The sequence below is a fragment of the Hyperoodon ampullatus genome, assembly GCF_949752795.1.
Source record: "Hyperoodon ampullatus genome assembly, chromosome: 12".
In the NCBI taxonomy this organism is placed as follows: domain Eukaryota; kingdom Metazoa; phylum Chordata; class Mammalia; order Artiodactyla; family Ziphiidae; genus Hyperoodon; species Hyperoodon ampullatus.
The window spans coordinates 40841800-40869318 of record NC_136925.1 but is presented as its reverse complement, the minus strand read 5'-3'; the positions used below and the strand labels follow the sequence as shown (position 1 = coordinate 40869318).

The 27519-nt window shown below is 38.0% G+C and overlaps 1 protein-coding gene and 1 pseudogene across 2 annotated transcripts in view; one reads left to right on the top strand and one right to left on the bottom strand.

Moving 5' to 3' along the window:
* METTL24 (methyltransferase like 24) overlaps window positions 1-27519 on the top strand; it is a gene marked incomplete at both ends in the record, with an annotated part of 108716 nt that overhangs the window by 45230 nt on the left and 35967 nt on the right. The window contains one exon of the mRNA XM_079716697.1: window positions 7107-7335. Within this exon, the coding sequence (XP_079572823.1) occupies window positions 7107-7335 (229 nt within the window). The remainder of the gene's footprint in view (window positions 1-7106; window positions 7336-27519) is intronic.
* The window catches only part of LOC307061162 (small ribosomal subunit protein eS8-like), a 35221-nt pseudogene continuing 20633 nt past the window's right edge, over window positions 12932-27519 (bottom strand). Inside the window, exon 2 of the transcript in view lies at window positions 12932-13605. The product of the transcript in view is annotated as a small ribosomal subunit protein eS8-like (transcript). The remainder of the gene's footprint in view (window positions 13606-27519) is intronic.

Genomic DNA, 27519 nt, shown 5'->3' with positions numbered 1-27519 from the left:
TGTTACTCAGGATTGAGAATCTTCTCAGGTGAATTGCTTGCTTCAGGGGCAGGTAAATAGCCAACTGACAACACCTCAGTTGATGCTGAGGGAAGAAGTAGTGGTCCTCAGGTGCAAGCATTTAGGCGTGTTGGGATAGCTGTGAGACAGGTGGGGAGGGCAGGTGGCAGGTGGGTCACGGGGTGCCCACATCCAGGCAGTATGTGCTCCAAACCTCAGGGCTGTGGCAGCCATTCCTATCCTGAGCATAATGAATGAAGCTGCAACGGGAGGTGAGGGGAGGTGGTGGCCTTCTGGGGGTGAGAGGAAGAAGGGATCTGAGGACATACTGATCAGAAAGCAGAGGCTGAATGCCCTCCTTCTGATCCATGTCCTACCTTTCTTCCACTCCCAAGAACTGAAGCAGCCATCACCTCTACCTTCTCTCTGATGTCTGAAATTTCTTTACTAAGAATCAAAGCTTTTTATTCTGTAGTTAATGTAAAAGACATTTTTCTAGGAGAGTATACTCTGAGTAAAGTTCAGTTGAAAATTTAAAGAAGATCCTTTTTAATTTTGAAAAGGGATAGAATAGACCAATTAAGATAGGGGAAGGCACTGAAAAGGAAGGTTATGTTACGGAGAAAGAGAAAGAGAAGAGATGTGAGGAGAGGCTGCGGGTTCACATGATAATATTGTCTACTGCACGACTTTAGATGGGGCCTGCCCTGAAAGTCTTTTTGTGTGTGAGGTGGAGGGGTGATGGTGGGGAGATGGGGTGGGGATGAGGGTGGTAGCTAAAGTGCATTGGGAAAGTCATCTTTTTATCCTTCATGTCAAAGATTATATTTCAGGGGTAGGAGTGGGAATAGAAGAGAAAACTTGAGAAGGGATAATACATAGGTAAATCTTTTTCATCTCTCCTTTAGTTCTCTGACATGTTAATACCATTTGGTTTGAAGACAGATTCTCAATGTGAGACAGAAGAAAATTTGATACATGATACATGGTTAGGCAACAAGAGCCAACATCTTAGGCAGAAAATCTGGGTCTTCTGGTTGCCCTGAGCATTTCAAGAGGAATGAATGAGCTCCAAGAGCCAAAATTTTTATCTTTTAATAGTTTAATTAGCACAGCAGGAGCTCATATTCTATATGAATGAGGAATCAGAAAATCATGGACCCAAGGACCCTTTTTAGACAATTTTTTTCCTAATCACTCTCCCCATTAAATTTTAATACTATAGATACACCGAATATCTGTTTATGTAACATATGTATTATCTATGCTTTAGACATAAAAACAAGAAGATTTTTTTTGGCCCTCAAGAATCAATTTTTGCCCCTTTAGGTGTGATGTCATCCCTGTTAAGAATATATTTTAGATGAAGTCTTGTCATTTTATGCAATGTTATTTAATAAAAATTAATAATTATAAAATATTTTAATCCACTATTCAATGTCTTTTATGCTTTGGAAAACCTATTTCTCCTTCTCTAGTAGTTGGCAGTTTACAGATCTAGATAATTATTTGGCCAGATTCTCTGGTTCCTGCTAGGATGAGGAATGGACAACTGAAACTCCTCCTGGGAAAAACACTAATTGTCTTACTTCTTCCAACCTTTCTGTCTTCAGTGATGAGAGTTAAAAACTTTCCCTGTATCTGCTCTGACTTTATTTTTTTAAACAGCTTTAAATTGAGATATAATTCACATAACACACAATTCATCCATTTAAAGGGTACAATTCAATGGTTTCTAGTCACCACAGTCAATTTTAGAACATTATCATCACCGCAAGAAAGGAGGCCTGTACCCAGTAGCACTGACACTCAGTTCCCTCCAACCCTCTTTCAGCTCTTTGTCTCCCAGTCCTAGGCAACCACTAATCTACTTTCTGTCTCTATAGATTCACCTATTCTGGACATTTCAGATAAGTGAAAGCATATAACATGTGGCGTTTTGACTAGCTTTTTCACTTAGCATAATGCTATCAAGGTTCATCCGTGTTGTAATATGTATCAGTACTTCATTCCTTTTTACTGCCAAATAATATTTCATTGTATGGATATACCACATTTTATTTATTCATTCATCAGCTGATAGACATTTGGGTTGTTTCCACTTTTTTGGCTACTATGAATAATATTACTGTGAACAGTCATGTATGAGTTTTTGTGTGGACATATGTTTTCATTTCTCTTGGTTATATACCATTTTATATTCCCACCAGCAATGTATGAGGGTTTCAATTTCTCCACATTGTCATCAACACTTACTATTATTGGTCTTTTTTTTTTTTTTTTTTTTTTTTTTTTTTTTTTTGTGGTATGCGGGCCTCTCACTGTTGTGGCCTCTCCCGTTGCGGAGCACAGGCTCCGGATGCGCAGGCTCAGCAGCCATGGCTCACGGGCCCAGCCGCTCCGCGGCATATGGGATCCTCCCAGACCGGGGCACGAACCCGTATCCCCTGCATCGGCAGGCGGACTCTCAACCACTGCGCCACCAGGGAGGCCCTATTATTGGTCTTTTTGATTATAGCCATCCTAGTAGATGTGAAATGGTATCTCGTTATAGTTTTATTTTGTTTCTCCCTACTGGCTAACGATCTTGAGCATCTCTTCATGTGTTTACACTCTGAGCTTTTGCTTCTTAGGGAACATAAAGGATAGTCACCTTAATACTCTTAGAAATATTTTAAAAGAATAACCAAGGACTTGAAACAGTGCCACATCCATCCCTTCTACTCTTCAGTAACACTGAAGGGGATGCAATTGCCAGCACTGTAGCTAGTTCAAGGGACACTTTTATACAACATGGGAAAGGCATTTCTTCTCTGAAGAACCTTTACTTATCTGCTGCATAATCATTATAGTGATTAGGCGTGGTGCCCCCTAGAGTTGTTTAGTGCACATCCCGCACACCCACACTTAGGGATCCTAGTTGTTGCTCTCTGAGACATCAGGAGAGGAGGGCAAAAATGGTTACTCTGTTATTCTACTACCTTTGGCTGTTTAGTGCTATAATCTGCTCCCTTCCTATTTCTTCAACAAATCCCTCAGATTTGATGGCCTTTCTGTACTGAAGAGTTTTTGTGATCTCAAACCTCTCCATTAACATATACAGCATAATATTTATAAGCATGAGTTATATAATTTATCCCTGCCATATAGAAGGATAGGTTACAGTCTTCATGAAGGCTTATACCTTTGAATATATGTATTAACAGCCTAACTATTTCAAAAATGGGTTATAGTAGAAATTGCTAATTGTCCCCCAATATTCATTCTTCCATTCTTCTTTGGTAACAGAACTCCTGAGTTTAGCAGGGCACGTGGCCACCTTGCCAAAGATTGCATATTCTAGCCTTCCTTGCAGCTACAAGTGGCCATATGACTAGCTTTGAGCAATGTGATATGAGTGCAAGTGATGTGTACAATTTCTAGGCCATGCGCCTAGGAGTAAAGGATGTGACCTTCACCTCCCCTTTTACTTTTCTTGATGGCTGGAATGCAGTTGTGATGGCAGGAACTGGAACAACTGTCTTAGACTTTGAGGTAAAATCCATATGATCATGATCTATATCTATATATGTATATATATAGATACAGATAGACAGATAATTTCTATAAAGTAAAATTTTCTACAGTGAATTCTCTTTCCAGTTAAATAAGAGCAGAAAATAGTTTCCTTATGGACCAAATACATTTTTGCTATAAAAAATAATTTTCATTTACTTAGTTTATTGTAGTTATTTGTTCAAAAATCTTTCTTCTTTACTACTTCTGAGTTTCTTCAGATCAAGGGTCATGTTTAATTTATCTGTCTGTCTCTGGTGTCTAGGGTACTGCCTTGAACATATAAAATGCTCTGTAAATATTTATTAATAAACATGAATAAGTCAGTGAAATGTAGCCCATTCCATGCTGTGTTGGATATTGTACTGTATATTCTGGGAATTCCAGGCCCTACCTAATAGTTTTCTTTTACTTAGTGCAGCATTTTGTGGGTTTGTCTGTCATCATTCACCTATCTCCTCAGCACTAGGGATACAGAAATAAGCAAGATCGACACAGCCCTTTACTTCATGGAGCTTTACTGTCTAGTAGCTGACAATTTCCTAGATCCCTAAGTTCACAAATATTCCTTCCATGATTCTGTGTCCTGCCCTTACTTGCAGTGAGGCAGAGTGTAAAGAGCACATGCTTTGGAACTACCTGGTTTGGATTTGAGTCCTGATTTTACCCCTTTGGGCCACTTTTTGCAACACTTATGTATGTTAAATTTGTTCTTCCTCTTGCTTTTTACACCTACCACAAACTTGACTAATTTAAACTAAGTGTGAAGAAGTAACAATACCATTTTGAATAAATGAAAGTAAGAATTACAGACCTTGATTAAATAAATGTAGCTTATTACTTTCCAAGACAGTACATATTACATATTTAGATTAAACGGATTTTGTTTAGTAAAAGTAGCATAACAAAAAATTTACAAATTTCAATAGTTTCATGTTATTTAGTGTATTATACAAAATAGTTCCTTTTCATCTAATGATTAACTTATATATGTGTATGTGTACTTATGACACATTTCTAATAGAGAATCCTTGTACATGTGTAGAAAATCTCTGGAAGGATACAAAAAAATTGCTAACTGATTATCTCTGGAAATTGATGGCTAAAATTCTCGTGGTAGGAAACTTTTACTTTTTGTTTTATATACTTATATACAACTTTAAATTTTTCTAAGTGTGTTTGTTATTTTTTTAATTGTAAGAAGCTAGTTTAAATTAAAAACATATCAATACACAATATAGTGCCTTACTAAAAAAAACTAGTTACACAGCTATTATGTGGTTAATTCTTAAAAATTTCTGAGGGCTTGATTAAAATACATACATGTTTTACAGTGGAAAGTGTTTTCTTGAAATTATATTTTGAAAATTCATGGAGAAATCATTCACTTTTTTACATAGAAAATTTATATGGAAATTATATTTAATGAGTACTTATTTGACTAGTGTTTTGTTCTCTTAGTAAAGCTACAGAACTGCCATTTTTCCATTGGGTTCCATGTTTCCGTGATAACACAGGTTTTGCTCATCTAAATTTCAAAAAATTCTTTTTTTTTGGCCACGCCACATGGCTTGCGAGATCTTAGTTCCCCGACCAGGGATTGAACCCAGGCCCTTGCAGTGAAAGCATGGAGTCCTGACTATTAGACTGCCAGGGAATTCCTTAAATTTCAACAAATTCAATTAAGTGAAAAATCTCTTGGGACAGGTGAGTTCTATAACATTCTGATCTATAAAGAAATAAATATGTGTACTAAAAAATGCTTTGCAGCGTCTACTGCAACTCTTAGATATACATTTAATGCCAGGTTTATCAGTTAGCTGTTGCTATGTAACAAGCCACTCTAAAACTCGGTAGCTTAAAACCATTATTATTGCTTACATGTCTGCAGATCAGCTGAGCTTCAGTTGATCTACATCAGGCTCAGCTGAGAGACTTTACTTCAGGCTGAGGTGGCTAAGGGCAGCTCTGTGTTTCATAGAAGGCCAGTGGATTGTCTGGGACACCTCTGCTCTTCATGTCTTTTAGTTTCCTGAGACCAGTAAGCTATCCAGGGTATGTTTTTGTCACAATAATGGTACAAAAGAGTGAACCATTGTTCATTCTTGAAGTGCTCGAAGCCTAGGATCAGGACTGGTATCATGTCCCTTTCTTCCAAAAAGCAAGTCACATAGCCAAGCCAAAAAATCAAGGGACAGGAAAGAACACTCCATCCGTGATGAGCATGGCAGTAGTGTGGATGAAGGGGTGAAGAGTTAGGGACAGCAAGTCCATCTGCAACACCAGATTAGATAATGAACAAATTGGGGGAAAGCTTGGATAGAGATTACAGTGGTCTGAGCTGTGTGGGTTCAATAGGAGGTAGAAAATAGGAAACAGGATCTCTTGGGTAGAAGGAATGGGAATGTTTGTGAGAAGAGTGCTGAATCTTTTTCTAGCCAAAAGCGTCAAGAGAATTATAGCTGAAGAATAGCAAAGGGCTAACATGACATGGGTCCAGTGAGATTAAAAGAATGTAGTGGGAGTGAAGGGAGAGAACAAGGCAAACAGAATATTAAGAATGTTTAGGTGGAAGATCTCTGTACTGAAGACTTACTTTAGTTAACTAAATTGTTACCCAATAAGCTTGTATATTTCCAAATTATAAAATGGTCTGTAATAGTAGAGTCTAAGAGGATGAAGCATTTCTGCCCTGGGTTCAGGTTTGGCCAATGCATTGTAGATACTCTGGGATTTTGGTATCTTTAAGCACATCTAATTATAGTATTGGGGGCAGAAAAGTCATAATCACCATTAAAAAAAATCATCTCTTGGTAATTTCATGTTTTTTCATTCAAAATGATGCTTTAATCAAAGTTATGAACCTTACATCAACAAGTAAAGAATATTTATGAGTAAATTAAAAATTTGTAACTATATGAATATTCCACAATATGTGTTACCTAACTGGGTACTTAAGTACAATTAATTCATGATTTCTACCCCCTGCTGATGTGAATTTAGGTGATATACCTCTTGCTTCTTGAGTACTAGATCCAGTAGAACCACATACGTCTGCCTTTTTTCTTTAACTGTACTATTTAAAATGCACTCCGTTCTTAAGAAAACAGCTGTTGTCTTTAAGTCAAACTGCATGCACAGCACCGTGGCCATGCACCTCTCCCTAAGGGAACTGATGCTCAGACTTATATTTTTGACATATTCTGAGAAAATCTCTTAAGATGACTAGATAGTCTTCTTTGTTTCATTGCTACTATAGTTTATATCTTTTTTAAAAAAATCAATTTGATATGCTTCTACATGTTTGAACATGTGATTCTCTGGTCTGCATTTAGCACATAATTTCTCTCCTTTCTTTTATTCAGAAGCTTTTAGCTTTAATGCTTTTTGTGAAGGAAGGTTTATGGAATGTGTACAACCAGCCATGTGTTAAAACAGGAGAAGGCTTGATATGACTAAGAAAATTGACCTTGGTACTGTCATTTTTGTCAATACAACACTTTTGCTCCATATATTTTTTTGTTGTTGATTTTCATCCTCTTTCTTTACAGGCTGGGAAGTGATGATACCCATTTTGAGGTCGGCATGGCCAATGATGGATGTGAAGTACATCGTTTTGATCCTACTGTTAAATCAGCTCATGTTCTGGAGAGTGAGCGTTTTTGGTATCACCGCTTGTCCATCGACTGGCGGGACTCCCATCCAGCTGTTGCTGCCCGAAAACCATATAGCAACACCAGAAAACTGAGAACCATTTTGAATGAATTTGGGCATCACAAGGTCAGATTTTTCATTTGATTTCATAGTTAAAGTGAACAAAGTCATAAGCTTTTTTTTTTTTTATTGCAAACCAAGGATTGGATAGTTGAAGGTCTAGTTTTAACCTTACTGATCACTTATCATTATTTATAGAGTCAGCTCTGTAGATATAACGTTTTGGCAAGGATAGAGATTTTAAATTGATTTCAAGATTTTAGTTGCTGAGTAGTGCTAAGGTTTTGACCAAGACTGGGCAAGGAGAATAAGAAACTTACTCTGGTGTGGGCTCAAGAGTACCATTTCCATTTGGGAATTGATTTTAAATTTCCAGACAGAGTAAACTACTTATGTCAGCTTCAAATACAAAAAGTAATCAGAACCAGGTTTGTGTTTGATAAGAGATTGCTCGTGTATCATGTTTCTCACTGTTGTAACAATGATTTTGAGTCTCCAGCCTCTTAAAGGTCAGAAAATACATGTAGCTTTGATTAAAATGTACTTTGTAAAATTGAATGGACATTATATGTATTGCAACTGATATAATTATGTCAGAAGATGTCAAATCTCTACAAATACTTTATTGTGAATGGATAGCAAAAGGAAACTCAATCTTTGAACTGCATTTTTTGAAAGCAATTTTTAGATGTGACTAATTGCATTCTGTAGGTAGATACTAGAGAAATTTTCCTGAGTGTAGTTGTCTTGCCTTTGATTACCAGCTCTTCTTGGGCTTGGCCTACCTTGGCCTATTATTCCCAGCCAGAGATGGCATGTAATTTAGGACATGGCAGAATGGGTGTTCCTGAGATACAGTGTACACGGAACTCAATTTGAAATCTGAGTTGGCTGCTTGATCTTTAATAAAAAGACTTTTCCTCTGCATTGTTCTTTTTGCTCCCCCTCCTCACGTTCCTCCTCCTCTTCTTCTTCCTCTTAAAAAAAAAAATCCAAAAACAGAAAAAAAAACTTCCTTTAATTGGACAACAGGAACTTCTTCGAGAACAACTTCAAAGAATTTGGTGTTCTTTTAACATGTGTTTTGAATTTTGTATTGTGTTTTGATTTGTATTTGTATTTTGATTTGCCATTGAGAGTAACTAGCATTTAATAGTTAGGAGCCTTAATGAAACACATATAGGGGTTTTTGCGTAAAATCTTCGAACAGAACCCAAAGAAGTGAGGGCATTTTTCAGAATATTATTTTTTTTTTGCTGCATGTTACCTTCATAGACATGTTTTTTGCAGCCGAAAATTACAGGCTTGACCCTTTTAGCATGTCAACTCTAGGTTATTCAAAGAGCGAACTACTGATTCTTTGTGTTCATTTAGGAGTCTTGCTGCTCCCCCTTAATGCTCTTTACATCCTGGCCCTCCACCCCCATTCTTCAAAGAAAAGACTGAGTAGAGAAAAGAGGTGAAACACAAAGCCATTTTGCTTTCTTTGGATAATATTTTAGCCAAAGATTTGGAAAATGTGAGGATAAAATTGACTTCGAAAAATGATCTGTGGATATAATTTATCTGTGCCACATTTCATATGAAAAACGTGTTTTTGGATAACCCGGTAGGCACCTGAATTGTGCTTGTTTAATTAACTCCATGGGAGCTGCAGTGGGCAAACCTTTATGCTGTAGCTGAAGCATGATGCCTTTTACAACACTGCTCCTGAGACAGCAGAAATATTTACAGTGATACTTAAAAAGGATAAATGTTTTAAAGGATTTTTTATATTCTTAGGGCTATTATTTTATTGAAAACACTAATAATGACGCTTAAAATGATTAAGATGGTAATTTTATGTTATGTGTTTTTTACCATAATAAAAAAAATGGAGGAAAAAACCCCATAAATAATGAAAGTGATCTGACTCAGAATTGCCAGGTATGTATTTGTCGCTTAAAAAAGAGTCCCTTGCTGAAAATTGAAAAGATACTGGTATCCTTTCATAGAGATTTTTTGCGTGAATGCTTTAAAACAAAAACAACAAAATCTAAAGCCATTGGTGAGTGATTGCTTCCATTAGGAACATGCTTCTAGCTAGAAGCTACGTGGTGCCAGATAAAAGGAAACCTCATTTCTGGCCTGCAGCAGGCAAGGTCTGTTTTCATTTCTCTGCATGTGTACAGACCCTGGTAAATACGATGTAGCTCTGGCAGGGAAAACAAATAGGAAAAAACGCACTAAAAAATGTCAGTGTGTTTGCTTTGCCTCCTTTGCTTATTTTTCCTGCAAGTGACCATAGAGACCAAAGGGGTTTTGTTGTTTTGTTTTCACTTCATGACTTTAAAATATCACATATAGTTTTGCGATGTTTTCCATTTTAAGGAGTTATTTTTCTTCTTCCCTTTAGCCATATGTACATTCCAGCAACTCAGGCAAAGATGTAGGCAAAAATGAAAGGCAGAATTTTGAGATGGTGACGGTAAAATGCATGTGGCTTTCATACTGCTTTTAAAACTCTTGGGTAATTTCAACTTCAAACCGTAAATCAGAAAACCTTTCTAAAGCATCAAGTGAGAGCAGCTGTATCAGCAAAAGTGTGTGCACGAGAAGCCCAGTCTGTCAGGGAATAATATCACCTGGATCCAGCATTATTTGGAATGATTAACTGTCTTCTCTTGGCTGAAGTGCTTGTTGCTGTAACTATGCATAAGAATTTTTCCAGAACATGACTAGAAATATCGAATCTGAGATTTCTGCTCATATTAATCATAATGGGTGCTTTCTTCTGAAGACTTTATTACACAGAGTATCCTAAATGATCCAGGCTGGTTAATGAGAATTATTATTTTCAGTCATAACCATGCTGAAGATAATATGAATAATAGGACTGCATTAGAGCTTACCTCTGTAAGCTCATTTCTCTAGGTTTGAGGCATGGGTGCTCTTGTTGGTTTTTGGCATTGGGCAAGTCATTTAACCTTTCTGGCGCTCAGTTTGACTGTCAGTAACATGGGGATAATGATACCACCTAAATGGATTGTTTCTGAGAATTGAGTCAGAGAACACAGTGTGAAAGCCTTCAGCAGAGTGCCTGGCGTCCGTTTGTCATTTGATTGTAAATTCAAAGAATTTTTATTAACAATTTCAGTAAGTTTTTACTAAATTTTATAGAAATGTTTTATTTTTTCTCTTTGTTTCCAGGGAAAATATATTGGCAATTTCTTTGGAAATTGCTAACTGCACCTAATTCTAGTCAAGAGTTTTTAATGAAAGTTTTGTGTGAAATTGAAGGGAATTGGTCCTTCAGACTTGGTCATAGAAGAACTGTTCTTGTTTGCTGCCTCAGGGCACTGAACAGCTTTGCTGGTGATTGTATAGAAAGTAACTCCTGTGCTGTATAGAAGTGAAATAAGCTGCTGAGAATTAATTCAGAGCAGATGTAGACCATGGGGTTGGGGCTGCTGGTTAGGTGATGCAGGTGCAGCTGACTTCTTGCTTGTTCAGCCATTGGGGGGCAGGTCCTCCCTCGCCCAGGACGTTGCCCCTGAGGCTGAGTGCCTGCTTGGACTCTTGAAAGAAATGCCAGTTTCTGCTTTTCTGGGCAGCCAGCCCGCTATTAATTGCAAAACATCTGTTGTATACTTGGTGCTGTGTTTAAGAGAATATGAGCTTTGAAATTAAACTACAAAAAGATTCCTTTTTCTTCTTGCTTATCGAGTTTGCAAATATAAACAATATATTGATACTGCCCTGCATTGAAATCCTTGTTGGGAATACTGTTCACACTTTGCTGTTGGAAATGGAAAATGATAGATTCTTTCAGGAAGAACATCAGACCATGTGTATAAGTTATGTCACTTTTTCTTTCAGGAAATCTTCTTTGCCTTAAATTCTGTTTTGTCTGCTGTTAGCTCTGCCATACCAGCTTTTTTTTTTTTTTGGCGAGGGGGGAATATGTTTTATATTAAATGATATTCTAGAGTCCTTTATTTTTATATTTTTTGGATATAGTTTCAGTTTATGTGTAGCCTGTAAGAGTGACATACTAAGTATAGGCCTGGATTGTATTTTTAAATCCAATCTGAGAGTCTGTCTTTAAACAGGTGTGTTTAATTCACTTACCTTTATTGTGATTACTGGCATATTGGACAAATTTCAATTCTTTTAAATTGGGCTTTTTTTTTTAACTCGTCTTGGTTACCCTTAAATTTTAAATGTATATAATTAACTATAAAATTTTAAAACAACGTATCAAATTATTCAGTATTTCTATATTCCTCCTAAACACAACAAGGATCCTAGCAACTTAACTACTCATTGACTATGAGCCCCACATTGCTATTATCTGGAGTTTTAGTTTACCTCTTTAACATTTTTATATTTTCTTTTGAAAAGATGTAAACATAAAAGTTGGAAGTTATGGGAGTAAGAATAATACAATGAACTCTCATATATTCATCACTGAGATTCATCAGTTGTTAATATTTTGCCACACTTGCCCTCTCTCATTTGTACAAATATTATATTTGCATTTGACTATTGTCTCTGCAGATTTTTAAAAAACTCAATGGAAAGGAATGGATGGATACTTCTATAATACATCTATCTATGTGAATTTAATCCATTTGTATTTATCGTGATTGCTGATATATTTGGATTAATTGCATCTTTGATATATCAGTTGGCATCACAATTAATGTTGAAACAATGAAAATATCCTTATTAAAGTCAGGGAAAAATAAGGACACCTGTCATTATCATTAAAAAAAACTGGATTAGAGCTCTTTAAAAAAAAATCTTATTTTGAGATAATTATAGATTTGCATGCAGTTGTAAGAAATAATACAGAGATTCCATGTACCTTTTCCCAACGGCAAACCTATAGTATGATATCACAGCCAGTATATTGACAGTGATACAGTTCAGATACAGGCCATTTCTAGTACCGTCAGGATTATGTTACCTTTTTATAGCCACACCTACCTTCCTTTTCCCCACCTCTCTCCCTAGCCCCTGATAACCACTTATCTGTTTTCCATTTCTATAATTTTGTCATTTCAAGAATGTTATGTAAACAAAATTGTACAGTGTATAATCACGGTTATTTAACACAGTTCCTAAGATAATAGTTAACACAATTAGAAAAGAGAAAGAATCTTAGGGGTAAAATTTAGGAAGAAGGAGCTAAAAATTGTTATTATTATATGCATATGTATTATTATTATTATTGGAGCACTCATTATTGGTAGATAATATGATTGCATACTGGAAAACTCAAGAGAATCTAATGAAAAACTATCAAACAATAAGAGAATTTAATGAACTGTTTGAGTGCAGTGTACAAAAATTAAAAACATACACTTTCATGAATAACCAGAATATATAAAGGCAGAGAAGACCCCATTTACAAAAGCAACAAAAAAAAAGATAAAAATAAACTGAAGACATGTGCAAGATCTATAAGAAGGAAACTTTATTCAAGAATTTAAAATAACACTTGTACAAATTCAAAAGCATAGCATGTTCTTGGGTAGAAGGACTCATCATAATGATTTAATCTTTCTTATGTTAATCTATTCATTTAACATGATCCCAGTAAAATTGCCGGTAGAATTTTTTTTTTCAGAACAATAAACACCTTTATTACACAAGCTAAGATAGGAGGGAAGAGGATTTATTTGACTTTCCAGGCCTTGATTTTCCTCAGATAGAACTCCAGCTCCTTTCCCTCTAGCACATAGCCGTCTACTCGGCCACACTGGCCTGGTCTTGAAGCGATGCATGTAAGAAGCTTGCCCTGCTGGAACTGCTCCTCTAGAAGACTGCTGATTTTGGCATTCTTTTTCCTTTCATCATATTTCTTCTGAATTTTTTTGATTGTTTTTTGTTTAATATCTCTTCCTCCTCAGGAGTCATCTTGGCCCCCTTCTTGCGGCCCAGGGGCAGTGCGTAGTGGGACTTGTGCCATTGTCGGTATGGTGTGCTGTCAATGAGCATGATGCAGTTCTTCACCAGGGTCTTGGTACAGAACGGTCCGTGGTTGGATGCATTGTAGACAACATCAGTTATCCTTGTCTTGCACGTACAACACTCCGAGCCCCAGAAGAAGTTCCCCACATCCAGCCTCAAGGCCTGGTACTTCCTGTTGCATCCCCACCCACGGACTGTGTGTATGCAGCGGGGGTCAACCTTGGTGTCAGTGGGGTGTCCCAGCTCATACTTATGCTTCTTGTGGTAGGGCTTTCTCTTGCCCCCAATCTTGTGGCGCTTGTGCCAGTTGTCGCGAGAGATGCCAATCACTCGGTGCTGACTAGAAAGAGCTGTCTTTACTCTGTATATTCTTGCCTCCTTTGTCACAGATTAATTGACCATGAGTGTTCGGCTTTATTTCTGGACTCTCTATCTTGTTCTGTTGATCTACATGTCTGTTTTTGTGCCAGTATCATACTGTTTTTTGTTTGTTTAAAATTTTATTTGTTTATTTATTTATTTTTGGCTGTGTTGGGTCTTCGTTTCTGTGCGAGGGCTTTCTCCAGCTGCGGCAAGCGGAGGCCACTCTTTATCACGGTGCGCGGGCCTCTCACCATCGCGGCCTCTCTTGTTGCGGAGCACAGGCTCCAGACGCACAGGCTCAGCAGTTGTGGCTCACGGGCCCAGCTGCTCCGCAGCATGTGGGATCCTCCCAGACCAGGGCTCGAACCCGTGTCGCCTGCATTGGCAGGCAGACTCTCAACCACTGCGCCACCAGGGAAGCCCTATCATACTGTTTTGATTACGGTAACTTTGTAGTATAGTCTGAAGTCGGGGAGTGTGATTCTTCCAGCTCTGTTCTTTCTCAAGATTGTTTTGGCTATTTGGGGTCTTTTGTGTCTCCATATAAATTTAAAAATTTTATGTTTTATTTCTGTGAAAAATGCCATTGGTATTTTGATAGGAATTGCATTGAATCTGTAGATTGCCTTGGGTAGTGTGGCCATTTTAACAATATTGATTCTTCCAATCCAAGAACACAGCATATTTTTCCATCTGTTTGTGTCTTATAGTTTTTGGAGTACAGGTCTTTTGCCTCTTTAGGTAGGTTTATTCTTAGGTATTTTATTCTTTTTACTACAATGGTATTGTTTCCTTAATTTCTCTTTCTGATACTTCATTGTTAGTGTATAGAAATGCAACTGATTTTTGTATATTAATTTTATGTCCTGCAGCTTTACTGAATTCACTGATGAACTGTAATAGTTTTCTGGTGGCATCTTTAGGATTTTTTACCTATAGTATCATGTAACCTGCAAACAGTGATAGTTTTACTTCTTCCTTTCCAATTTGGAAGGAATTCCACTCCTGGTTATATTCAAAAAAACCCCCCACTAATTCAAAAAGATACATGCACCCCAATGTTCATAGCAGCATTATTTACAATTGCCAAGACGAGAAAGCAGTCTAAGTGTTCATCAACAGATGAATGGATAAAGAAGATATGTTATATATGTTATATATATTTATACACACACACACACACACACACACTGGAATACTACTTAGCCATAAAAACGAATGAAATTTTGCCATTTGCAGCAACATGGCTGACCTTGGAGGGCATTATGCTAAGTGAAATAAATCAGACAGAGAAAGACAAATACTGTATGATATCACTTATATGTGGAAAATAAAAAATACAACAAACTAGAATATAGCAAAAATGAAACAGACTCATAGATACAGAGAACAAACGAGTGATTACCAGTGGGTGGGAGGGGTGATACAAGGGTAGGGGAGTAGGAGGTACAACTAGTGGGTGTAAGATAGGCTCAAGGATGTATTGTACAACATGGGGAATATAACCAATATTTTGTAATAATTGTAAATGGAAAGTAACTTTAAAAATTGTGTAGGGGGAGACTGGTTCAAGATGGCAGAGTAGAAGGATGTGCACTCACTCCCTCTTGCGAGAGCACTGGAATCACAACTAACTGCTGAACAATCATTGACAGGAAAACACTGAAACTCACCAAAAAAGATACCCCACATCCAAAGGCAAAGGAGAAGCCTCAATGAGATGGTAGGAGGGGCACAATCACAATCACAATAAAATCACATCCCATAACTGCTGGGTGGGTGACTCACAAACTGGAGAACAATTATACCACAGAAGTCCACCCACTGGAGTGAAGGTTCTGAGCCCCACGTCAGGCTTCCCAACCTGGGGGTCTGGCAACGGGAGGAGGAATTTCCAGAGAATCAGACTTTGAAGGCTACCGGAATTGATTGCAGGACCTTGACAGGTCCTGGGGAAACAGAGACTCCACTCTTGGAGGGCACATACAAAGTAGTGTGCGCATCAGGACCCAGGGGGAAGGAGCAGTGACCCCATAGGAGACTGTACCAGACCTACCTGCAAGTGTTGGAGGGTCTCCTGCAGAGGTGGGTGGTGGCTGTGGCTCACTGCGGGGACAAGGACACTGGCAGCAGACGTTCTGGGAAGTACTCCTTGGTGTGAGCCCTCCCAGAGTCCACCATTAGCCCCACCAAAGGGCCTGTAGGCTCCATTGCTGGTTTGCCTCAGGCCAAACAACCAACAGGGAGGGAACCCAGCCCCACCCATCAGCAGACAAGCGGATTAAAGTTTTTCTGAGCTCTGCCCACCAGAGCAACACCCAGCTCTACCCACCACCAGTCCCTCCCATCAGGAAGCTTGCACAAGCCTTTTTGATAGCCTCGTCCACCAGAGGGCAGACAGCAGAAGCAAGAAAAACTACAATCCTGCAGCCTGTGGAGCAAAAATCACATTCACAGAAAGACAGACAAAATGTAAAGGCAGAGGACTATGTACCAGAGGGAGGAAGAAGATAAAACCCCAGAAAAACAACTAAATGAAGTGGAGATAGGCAACCTTCCAGAAAAACAATTCAGAATAATGATAGTGAAGATGATCCAGGACCTCGGAAAAAGAATGGAGGCAAAGATCGAGCAGATGCAGGAAATGTTTAACAAATACCTAGAAGAATTAAAGAACAAACACCTAGAAGAATTAAAGAACAAACAAACAGAGATGAACAATACAATAACTGAAATGAAAAATAGAAGGAATCAATAGCAGAATAACTGAGGCAGAAGAACAGATAAGTGACCTGGAAGACAGAATGGTGGAATTCACTGCAGCAGAACAGAATAAAGAAAAAGGAATGAAAAGAAATGAAGACAGCCTAAGAGACCTCTGGGACAACATTAAATGCACCAACATTCTCATTATAGGGGTCCCAGAAGGAGAAGAGAGAGAGAAAGGATCCGAGAAAATATTTGAAGAGATTATAGTCGAAAACTTCCCTAACATGGGAAAGGAAATAGCCACCCAAGTCCAGGAAGCACAGAGAGTCCAAGGCAGGATAAACCCAAAGAGAAACATGCCGAGACACATAGTAATCAAATGGAAAAAATCAAAGACAAAGAAAAATTATTAAAAGCAACAAGGGAATAATGACAAATAACATACCAGGGAACTCCCATAAGGTTAACAGCTGATTTCTCAGCAGAAACTCTGCAAGTCAGAAGGGAGTGGCATGATATATTTAAAGTGATGAAAGGGAAGAACCTACAACCAAGATTACGCTACCAGGCAAGGACCTCATTCAGATTCGACAGAGAAATCAAAAGCTTTAGAGACAAGCAAAAGCTAAGAGAATTCAGCACCACAAAAATATCTCTACAACAAATGCTAAAGGAACTTCTCTAAGTGGGAGGAAACACAAGAGAAGAAAAGGACCTACAAAAACAAACTCAAAATGATTAAGTAAACGGTAATAGGAACATACATATCGATAATTGCCTTAAATGTGAATGGATTAAATGCTCCAACCAGAAGACACAGTCTCGCTGAATGGATACAAAAACAAGATCCATATATATGCTGTCTACAAGAGACCCACTTCAGACCTAGGGACACAGGCAGACTGAAAGGGGATGGAAAAAGATATTCCATGCAAATGGAGATCAAAAGAAAGCTGGAGTAGCAATATTCGTATCAGATAAAATAGACTTTAAAATAAAGAATGTTACAAGAGACAAGGAACGACACTACATAATGATCACGGGATCAACCCAAGAAGAAGATAGAACAATTATAAATATATATGCACCCAACATAGGAGCACCTCAATACATAAGGCAAATGCTAACAGCTATAAAAGAGGAAATCAACCGTTAACACAATAATAGTGGGGGACTTTAACACCTCACTTACACCAATGGACAGATCATCCAAACAGAAAATTAATAAGGAAACACAAGCTTTAAATGACACAATAGACCAGATAAATTTAATTGATATTTATAGGACATTCCATCCAAAGACAGCAGATTACACTTTCTTCTCAAGTGTGCACGGAACATTCTCCAGGATAGATCACATCTTGGGTCACAGATCAAGACTTGGTACATTTAAGAAAATTGAAATCATATGAAGCATCTTTTCTGACCACAACACTATGAGATTAGAAATAAATTATAGGGAAAAAAACATAAAAAACACAAACACATGCAGGCTAAACAATACGTTAGTAAATAACCAAGAGATCGTTGAAGAAATCATAGAGGAAATCAAAAAATACCTAGAGACAAATGACAACAAAAGCATGACAATCCAAAACCTATGGGATGCAGCAAAAGCAGTTCTAAGAGGGAAGTTTATAGCAATACAATCCTACTTCAAGAAACAAGAAAAATCTCAAATAAACAATCTAACCTTACACCCAAAGGAACTAGAAAAAGAAGAACAAACAAAGCCCAAAGTTAGTAGAAGGAGAGAAATCATAAAGATAGAGCAGAGGGTCTTCCCTGGTGGTACAGTGGTTAAGAATCCACCTGCCAATGCAGGGGACACAGGTTCAAGCCTTGGTCCGGGAAGATCCCATGTGATGCAGAGCAACTAAGCATGTGCGCCACAACTACTGAGCCTGCGCTCTAGAGCCCGTGAGCCACAACTACCGAGCCCGTGTGCTACAACTACTGAAGCCCGCATGCCTAGAGCCTGTGCTCTGCAACAAGAGAAGCCACTGCAATGGGAAGCCTGCTCACTGCAACGAAGAGTAACCCCCACTGACCACAACTAGAGAAAGCTCGCACGCAGCAACAAAGACTCAATGCAGCCAAAAATAAATAAATAAAATAAATAAATTTAAAAAACAAGATCAGAACATAAATAAATGAAAAAGAAACAGAAAACAATAGTAAAGATCAATAAAACTAAAAGCTGGTTCTTTGAGAAGATAAACAAAATTGATAAACCTTTAGCCAGACTCATCAAGAAAAAGAGGGAGAGAACTCAAATCAATAAAGTTAGAAATGAAAAAGGAGAAGTTACAATGGACACCGCAGAAATACAAAGCATCCTTAGAGACTACTATAAGCAACTCTATGCCAATAAAATGGACAACCTGGAAAAAATGGACAAATCCTTAGAAAAACACAAGCTTCCGAGACTGAACCAGGAAGAAATAGAAAATATGAATAGAGCAATCACAAGTAATGAAATTGAAACTGTGATTAAAAACCTTCCAACAAACAAAAGTCCAGGACCAGATGGCTTCACACATGAATTCAATCAAACATTTAGAGAAGAAGTAAAACTGTCACTGTTTGCAGATGGCATGATACTATACATAGATAATCCTAAAGATGCTACCAGAAAACTATTAGAGCTAATCAAAGAATTTAGTAATGTTGCAGGATACAAAATTAATGCACAGAAATCTCTAACACCTATCCTTCTCAAACTCTTCCAAAAAATTGCAGAGGAAGGAACACTCCCAAACTCATTCTACAAGGCCACCATCAACTTGATACCAAAACCAGACAAAGATACTACAAATAAAGAAAATTACAGACCAACATCACTGATGAATATAGATGCTAAAATCCTCAACAGAATACTAGCAAACAGAATCCTACAACACATTAAAAGGATCTTACACCATGATCAAGTGGGATTTATCCCAGGGATGCAAGGATTCTTCAGTATATGCAAATCAATCAATATTATACACCATATTAACAAATTAAAGAATAACAACCATATGATCATCTCAGTAGATGCAGAAAAAGCTTTTGACAAAATTCAGCACTGATTTATGATAAAAACTCTCCAGAAAGTAGGCATAGAGAGAACCTACCTCAACATAATAAAGGCCATATATGACAAACCCACAGCAAACATCATTCTCATTGGTGAAAACCTGAAATCATTTCCTCTAAGATCAGGAGCAAGACAAGGATGTCCAACTCGTCACTATTATTCAACATAGTTTTGGAAGTCCTAGCCATGGCAATCAGAGAAGAAAAAGTAATAAAAGGAACACAAATTGGAAAAGAAGAAGTAAAACTGTCACTGTTTGCAGATGACATGATACTGTACATAGATAATCCTAAAGATGCTACCAGAAAACTATTAGAGCTAATCAATGAATTTGGTAATGTTGCAGGATACAAAATTAATGCACAGAAATCTCTTGCATTCCTATACACTAACAACAAAATATCAAAAAGAGAAATCAAGGAAACAATCCCATTCACCATTGCAACAAAAAGAATAAAATACCTGGGAATAAACCTACCTAAGGAGGTAAAAGACCTGTACTCAGAAAACTATAAGACACTAATGAAAGAAATCAAAGATGACACAAACAGATGGAGAGATATACCATGTTCTTGGATTAGAAGAATCAATATTGTGAAAATGACTATACTGCCCAAAGCAATCTACAGATTCAATGCAATCCCTATCAAATTACCAATGGCTTTTTTTTTTATAGAACTAGAACAAAAAATCTTAAAATTTGTATGGAGACACAAATGACCCTGAATAGCCAAAGCAATCTTGATGGAAAAAAATGAAGCTGGAGGAATCAGACTCCCTGACTTCAGATTATACTGAAAACTCCAGTAATCAAGACAATATATTACTGACACAAAAACAGAAATATAGATCAATGGAACAGGATAGAAAGCCCAGAGATAAACCCATGCACCTATGGTCAACTAGTCTGTGACAAAGGAGGCAAGGATATACAATGGAGAAAAGACAGCCTCTTCAATAAGTGGTGCTGGGAAAACTGGACAGCTACATGTAAAACAATGAAATTAGAACACTTCCTAACACCATACACAAAAATAAACTCAAAATGGATTTAAGACCTAAATGTAAGACCGGACACTATATAACTCTTAGAGGGAAACATAGGAAGAACACTCTTTGACATAAATCACAGCAAGATCTTTTTTGACCCACCTCCTAGAGTAATGGAAATAAAAACAAAAATAAACAAATGGGACCTAATGATACGTAAAACCTTTTGCACAGCAAAGGAAACTATAAACAAGATGAAAAGAGAACCCCCAGAATGGGAGAAAATATTTGCAAACAAATCAACGGACAAAGGATTAATCTACAAAATATATAAACAGCTCATGCAGCTCAATGTTAAGAAGACAAACAACCCAATCAAACAATGGGCAGAAGACCTAAATAGACATTTCTCCAAAGACATACAGATGGCCAAGAAGCACATGAAAAGCTGCTCAACATCACTAATTATTAGAGAAATGCAAATCAAAACTGCAATGAGGTGTCACTTCACACCAGTTAGAATGGGCATCATCAGAAAATCTATGAACAGCAAATGCTAGAGAGGGTGTGGAGAAAAGGGAATCCTCTTGTACTATTGGTGGGAATGTAAATTGATACAGCCACTATGAAGAACAGTATGGAGGTTCCCTAAAAAATTAAAAATAAAATTACCATATGACCCAGCAATCCCACTCCTGGGCATATACCCAGAGAAAACCATAATTCCAAAAGACACAGGTACCCCAATGTTCATTGCAGCACTGTTTACAATAGCCAGGTCATGGAAGCAACCTAAATGCCCATCAACAGATGAATGGATAAAGAAGATGTGGTACATATATACAATGGAATATTACTCAGCCATAAAAAGGAATGAAATTGGATCATTTGTAGAGACGTGGATGGACCTAGAGACTGTCATACAGAATTAAGTAAGTCAGAAACAGAAAAACAAATATCGTATATTAACACATATATGTGGAATCTAGAAAAATGGTACAGATGAACCAGTTTGCAAGGCAGAAATAGAGACACAGATGTAGAGAACAAATGTATGGACACCAAGGGGGGAATGGTGGTGGTGGTGGGATGAATTGGGAGATTGGGATTTACATATATACACTAATATGTATAAAATAGATAACTAATAAGAACTTGCTGTATAAAAAATAAACAAAAATTTTTAAAATTATGTAAAAATCCTGGAGTAAGGATGTCATAAAAGAAGGAATGATTAATTTGATCACATATAAATATAAAATTTCTGCACGGTAAAAATACCAAAAGCAAAATTAAAAGGCAAATAACAAACTGAAAAGTATTTACAACTCATTTCATAAGCAGAGAGCTAATTTCACTGGTATGTAAGAGCTTTAACAAATCAATAAGGAAAAGATTAGCAACTTAATAGAAAATTTGATAAAGACTGAAAAAGTAGTTCACATAAAAGGAAATACAAATGGCTCATGAAAAAGTATTTAAACTTGCTCATAGTATGAGAAATGGAAATGAAACTACCCTTAGATACAATATTCTCAGGAATCAGATTATCAAAGATAAAGAGTGGCATGAACATAAATTGGTACAGTCTTTATGCCAGGCCGTTTGGCAATATCTGTTACATTGCAGATGCAAATACCTTTTGATCCATCAATTCTACTTCTGTGAATTAGCCGTACAATCATACTCCCATATATGTGAACTGATATATGAACAAGGTTATTATTATTATTTTTTGCCTCATTGTTTGTAATAGCAAAGGATAGGAAATAATCTACACGTTTACCATTGTGGAAGTGTTTAAGCAAATTATTTGACTTGTATTCAGAATACATAAAGAGCTGTACAACCAAAAATGAGACAAAAAACTCAACTAAAAAATAGGCAAAAGATTTGAACAAACATTTCACCAAAGAAGATATTACAGATGGCAAAGCACACATGAAAGAAAAGATACTCAATTTTGTTAATCAATAGGGAAATGAAAATTAAGGCCACAATGCAGTACCACTTTACAAACACCAAGATGGCTAAAATTACAAAGATTGATGATACTAAGTGATGATAAGGATGTGAAGTAACTGGAGCCGTCAAACATTTCTGGTGGGAAGGCAACTTCTTTGGAAACGAGTTTGGCAATTTCTTACTACGTTCTTACATTTACCAATTGACCCTGCAAACCCACTCCTAGGTATTTACCCAAGAATGTTGAAAACATATGTCCACACAAAGACTTGTACTTGAATGTTCATAACAGCTTTATTCATTGTCACCCCAACTGGAAACAACCCCATTGTCCATCAACAGGTGAATGGTTAAGGAAGTTATGGTTTCAATATACCATATACCATTCCATCCATCTATGATGGAACAGCACTCAGCGGTAAAAAGGAACAAGTATAGTGATACATCAACATGAACAAATCTCACAGACTTCATATTGAATGAGGGAAGTCAGACACAAAAGATTACATATTGTATGATTCTCTTTAGTGAAGAAGAAAAACTATCCTATAGTGATTGAAATCAGACCAGTGGTTGCCTGAAGCATGTGGTGGTGGAATGGAGGAGATTTACTGAAACGGTCACAAGGGAATGTTCTGGGGTGTTGGTGGTTACATGGGTGTATACGTATGTCAAAAGTCATCAACCTGTATACTTAAAATATATGAATTTTGTTGTATATAAATTATATCTCAATAAAGACAAATTGCAGAAGAATGTATGTAGATTTTTGTCATTCACATACTTGTTTTTATACATATAGTATCTCTCTAAAAATACATACAAGAAACTGGTGATACTAGTTGACTCCAGGGAGAAGAACTGAACGGATGAGGAAGGGACTCTACTTTCTATATCTTTTAATTTTACACCTTGTGAATATTTGAAAAATTAAAATATTTTCAATGCTTCTCCTCCAATTTCCTTTATTCTCTACTTCTGGTGTTCCCTTTAGATGTCTTTTGGAACCTCTCAGTCTTGAGAGGTTCCTCCTTGTCTCTCAGCTGCTTTTTCATATTTTAAAATCTCAGTCACTGGCCTACTTTTGGGTGAATTCTTCCATGCTGGCTTCCAATTCTTTAATTTTCTTTTTAACTATGTCCAGTCTAGAGTTCATACCCTTTGTTGATATTTTTAAGAATTACAATTATTGTATTTTTCACTTCCGAGATTTTTAATTGGTGTTTTGCCTGTCCGTCCGTTCTTTTTTAGTTCTGCATGTTTTTATTTCAAAATGTATTACCACTACTTCCATCTTTGTGAAAGTAAATATTATTCTTACTGATTTCTCTGAGTGCCCTAAACACACTTGTTTTAAACTTTTGTCAGACTGTTCAACAAAATTAATTTAATCTTGGAATGAAGTAATGTTCCAGTTATTGGCTTTGGTTGGCTGTTTCTCATCATTTGATTTCTGTGTGTATTTTCGAGTTTCATTTGTTAGTTCATTTTCAGTGGAAGGTTTTTGGTTTGATTTTGCTTTTTTCTTTCCTTTTTGGTTCCACCCTTCTCTGTCTAGTGATTTTATAATAGCCTTCAGGCCTGGTCTTATGTAAGCATTTGGGGACTCCTGCTTCTTCCAGTGATACTGGGAATATTCAGTTACTGAACCATCTGGGGTCTGGCTTATTTGCTATCTGCAGGGGTGAGTCTCTCTTCTCTCACCTCCCCAGGCCAATGACTGTTTTTAAGCCATAGCCCCATCAGTGGTTGTCAGCCGTTTATTTTGAGCTCCTTTCTGGATCCAGGGTACTCCATTCCAGACCTTGGTGTTAATCAATGAATGTGGCTCAGCTGCTCTCTCATGAGAGCACTTTTAGTTCCTGTTCTCTGCAGGAGATGCACCCCCAGGACCACTGCTATACCTGCTTTATGTCAGGAACCCAGCATGCCCTGGCTTCAGTCTTGCTCACTGCTCTATGTTCTGGTCCATGGAGATGTTCATCTTGTTTTTGAGCCCTGCTTTGATCTTTTTGTCCCCTCCCTCATCATTCTCTTTTTCACTTTGTGTTTGGTAACACGGGGAGGATGTGCATCTTGCCTTCATACTTTTCTTTAAATTGATTCACCTTTCTTCCTTAGAATTATTTGCAGAAATAATATCCATGGACTCATGAGTCAACTGTCCTGGCTGTTTTCCAATATACATTAAAAATACCTTACGTGAAAAATTTTGAAATCCTTATTTATCTTGCCCTAAATCATATTCTGTACCAATATTTCTCATATTTGCTGTGTATGTGAACCACCTGGGGAATCTAATGAAAATGTAGATGTTGATTTAGGAGGTTCAGCGTGGGGCCCGAGACTCTGCATTTCTAGCAAGCTCCCAGGCAATGCTGATGCTGCTGGTTGGGGACCATACAATGACTAGCAAGGCGTGTACCACAGTCTGAGAAGCATAGGAGCAGAGGATATTAATAGTAATTGTCAGTGCTGGGACCTGAACTTAAGTGGTGTCACCCCAGAGGCCCAGCACTGGGCCACTTTGTGTTCTCCTGATGTCCTCTGCCTCTAGCCTGCGTCCTTACCAAAAGTGGAGTGAGGCACAGATGCTGGGCTGTGCTTCAGGTCATTTTTCTATTCATGTGCCAGCCTGTTGCACCAGCTTTGTTTACTAGATTTGCTGTTTTTCTGGGACATTTTTTTTCTCAGGAGGAAAATTCCTTTATAAAAATGTCTCCTGGTCATCTGCCACACCAGTGCAAGGCCCAGACATGCCTGAGTCCTGGATGACTAATGGCTTTACCCTGTAGCTGGACCTCTGCTTTTCAGATGTGTGCTTCCAACTAAACTGTGTGTGCCTCAAGACCAGAGACTCTTTATTGTATGGAGTCACATCCTGACTACCCAATGAGGAGCTCAGGAGATATATGCTTGTCCACCTGACTTTGTCCCTGGTACCTTTCTAAATAAAACGTGCAAAGTTTGAATACTTCACCTTTTCCTACAACCTACCGTGGAATTAATCAGCAGCAGCATGAGCATCCAGAGACCTTAGTCACTGATATTTCAGAAGAACATTTGGGTAGAAAACTGCATGGAAACAAGATATGCTGTGATAAAGGTAGAAATCCAGGTGATTCTTTTAGGGCCCAGTGGAATCTTCTATTTAGACTTGTTTATATTCCTTTTTCAAAGAGAGGTATGTATCTTTCTGTGTATTTGAAGGCAACTTCATCTCGCAGAATTGCTACTTAATCATGATGGTGCTGTGTTTCTGTGAAATAAGCCCGTGGCAATTTAAGAGTCATGAGTCATTCATGGTACTGAATTGCTATTTGAAATGCAGAGACATCTTTCTGTCTCCATCAATCTGCAGTGGACCCTAAGGACAAGCCATCTTGAGAACATGAGTCAAGCACTTGTGCACTCAGTATTTAGGAAATGAGTTTTGGCTTTTTTTTACCCTATTCACTCATCAGTAATGGTGAGATTTGCTGTGAAACAAAAAGTCTTGGATCTTCTTAATAATTTTCAAACCGTTCAGTGCCTCTGCATTGAGCTACAGTTTTTGTTTCCTTAGATGTGTCCTCCCCTTGGTTTTCCATGGCCAAAAGCCATGACCGGAAAGGTTGTGTGTGAACAGTGCTCTGGAATCCAGAGACCAACCCCCACCTGCACAACCAAGGGCTTCTCGGATTTCAGTGTTAGAATTCAGAACACCAGAAAATAAACCAAAAACAACAGCAACAGGCCACCGTCAAAGCATCCAGTCTTCTAGGGAGATTGATTCAAACGTCAAGCCCAGGACCAACCTCAGAGATTCTGATTTAACTAGTCTGGCATGGAGCTCAGGAACCTGCATGTTTAACCAACCCCACCCCACTCTGCTCCAGGTGATATGAACATCACCCTTTGAGGAGCCTCCCTGTGTAGAGAGGACTTCAGTGGCTCAGCCTTCCGTTTGCAAATCCCTCATCCCCTGCTGTGCATAAGACCCTTTAAACAGGAATGGAGTCCCGAGCCTGGCTGTCAGCTTCTGTAGCCTCACTCCCTGGCTCCTCACCAAGTCTCTGTGTCCTCTGTGCCTCAGTGTTCCCTACTAAAAGGTGAGCGATATGGATCCCTGCCATTTGAGAAGGTTGTACAGGCAAATAAACTCATGTTGGTGACAGTGATCAGTGAAGAGTATTCATGGAACCAGAATTGGAACTTTATTTTATAGAGTACTGTGACTGACTCTCACTCCTTTGAGATTTTCAAGGGAGTCCAGTCTTATTACCAAAGAGGAAGATTTCACAAATGGAGGAAATTAGGCTCCAGGAAGCTGACATTTGTTTTTCTTCATCGCTGTGTACCAGGGCTGGGTGTATTTGTCTGAGAATCTTCCTTTTTGACAAACTTTGGGGAATGAGAGCCAAGTGAATCCTGAGGGAGCAGAGGGGGGCTCTAAGCTCCAGGTGCCTCTAAAGGTTTCCTTTTTTCGTGACTTTCTTTCCTAAAGGAGACGGTGGGCCGATAGAGGGACGCTATGTTCAGTGCTACACAGCTCAGATTCACTGGGTCAGGCAGCTCTGCCAGTTCCTTTATGTGTGTTAAAAAATGCTTAATGCCTTTTGACATTAAGAGCCCCAAGAACTTGCTATCATATTAGCGAATCCTCTGAGGGAGAGATTCCTGAACAAATCTGTGAGGTCACGCCTAGGCCGGCTGTTTCTGCCTCGGGAGCTCAGCCATGCCAGCCTCTGGGGTGCCCAAGCATAATAAACCACCCACACAGCAGGCTCCAAGCGCATGGGGGAAGGTGGTCGCAGTTTCACTTGGAGGTAAAACCTGATTTATTTTTCAGCCATGAAAATATTAGAAAAGGAAGATGTCATTTGCCACATTTTAGTTAAAAATATAAGGACCTTTTAAAAAACACAAATTTCCTAGCATGGAGTGGCATTCAACAGTTTTGCAATTAAAATGATAATGAAACATTTCTCATAAGAACTTCTCTTTAAAATCAGGGCGATGGGTTCACAGCACACCATTAGAAGGAATTATGTAAAGCAGCCTCTCTGTTCCAAGTTTTAAGATCTAATTTATTCCAGATTCTGCGGGAAAAAACCGTTCATGTGACAAGCCTGCTAACAGATGTCAATTTAGTTTTATAGCACATGCCTGCACTTCAGAGTCAGAAAGTGGAGATTATTCTT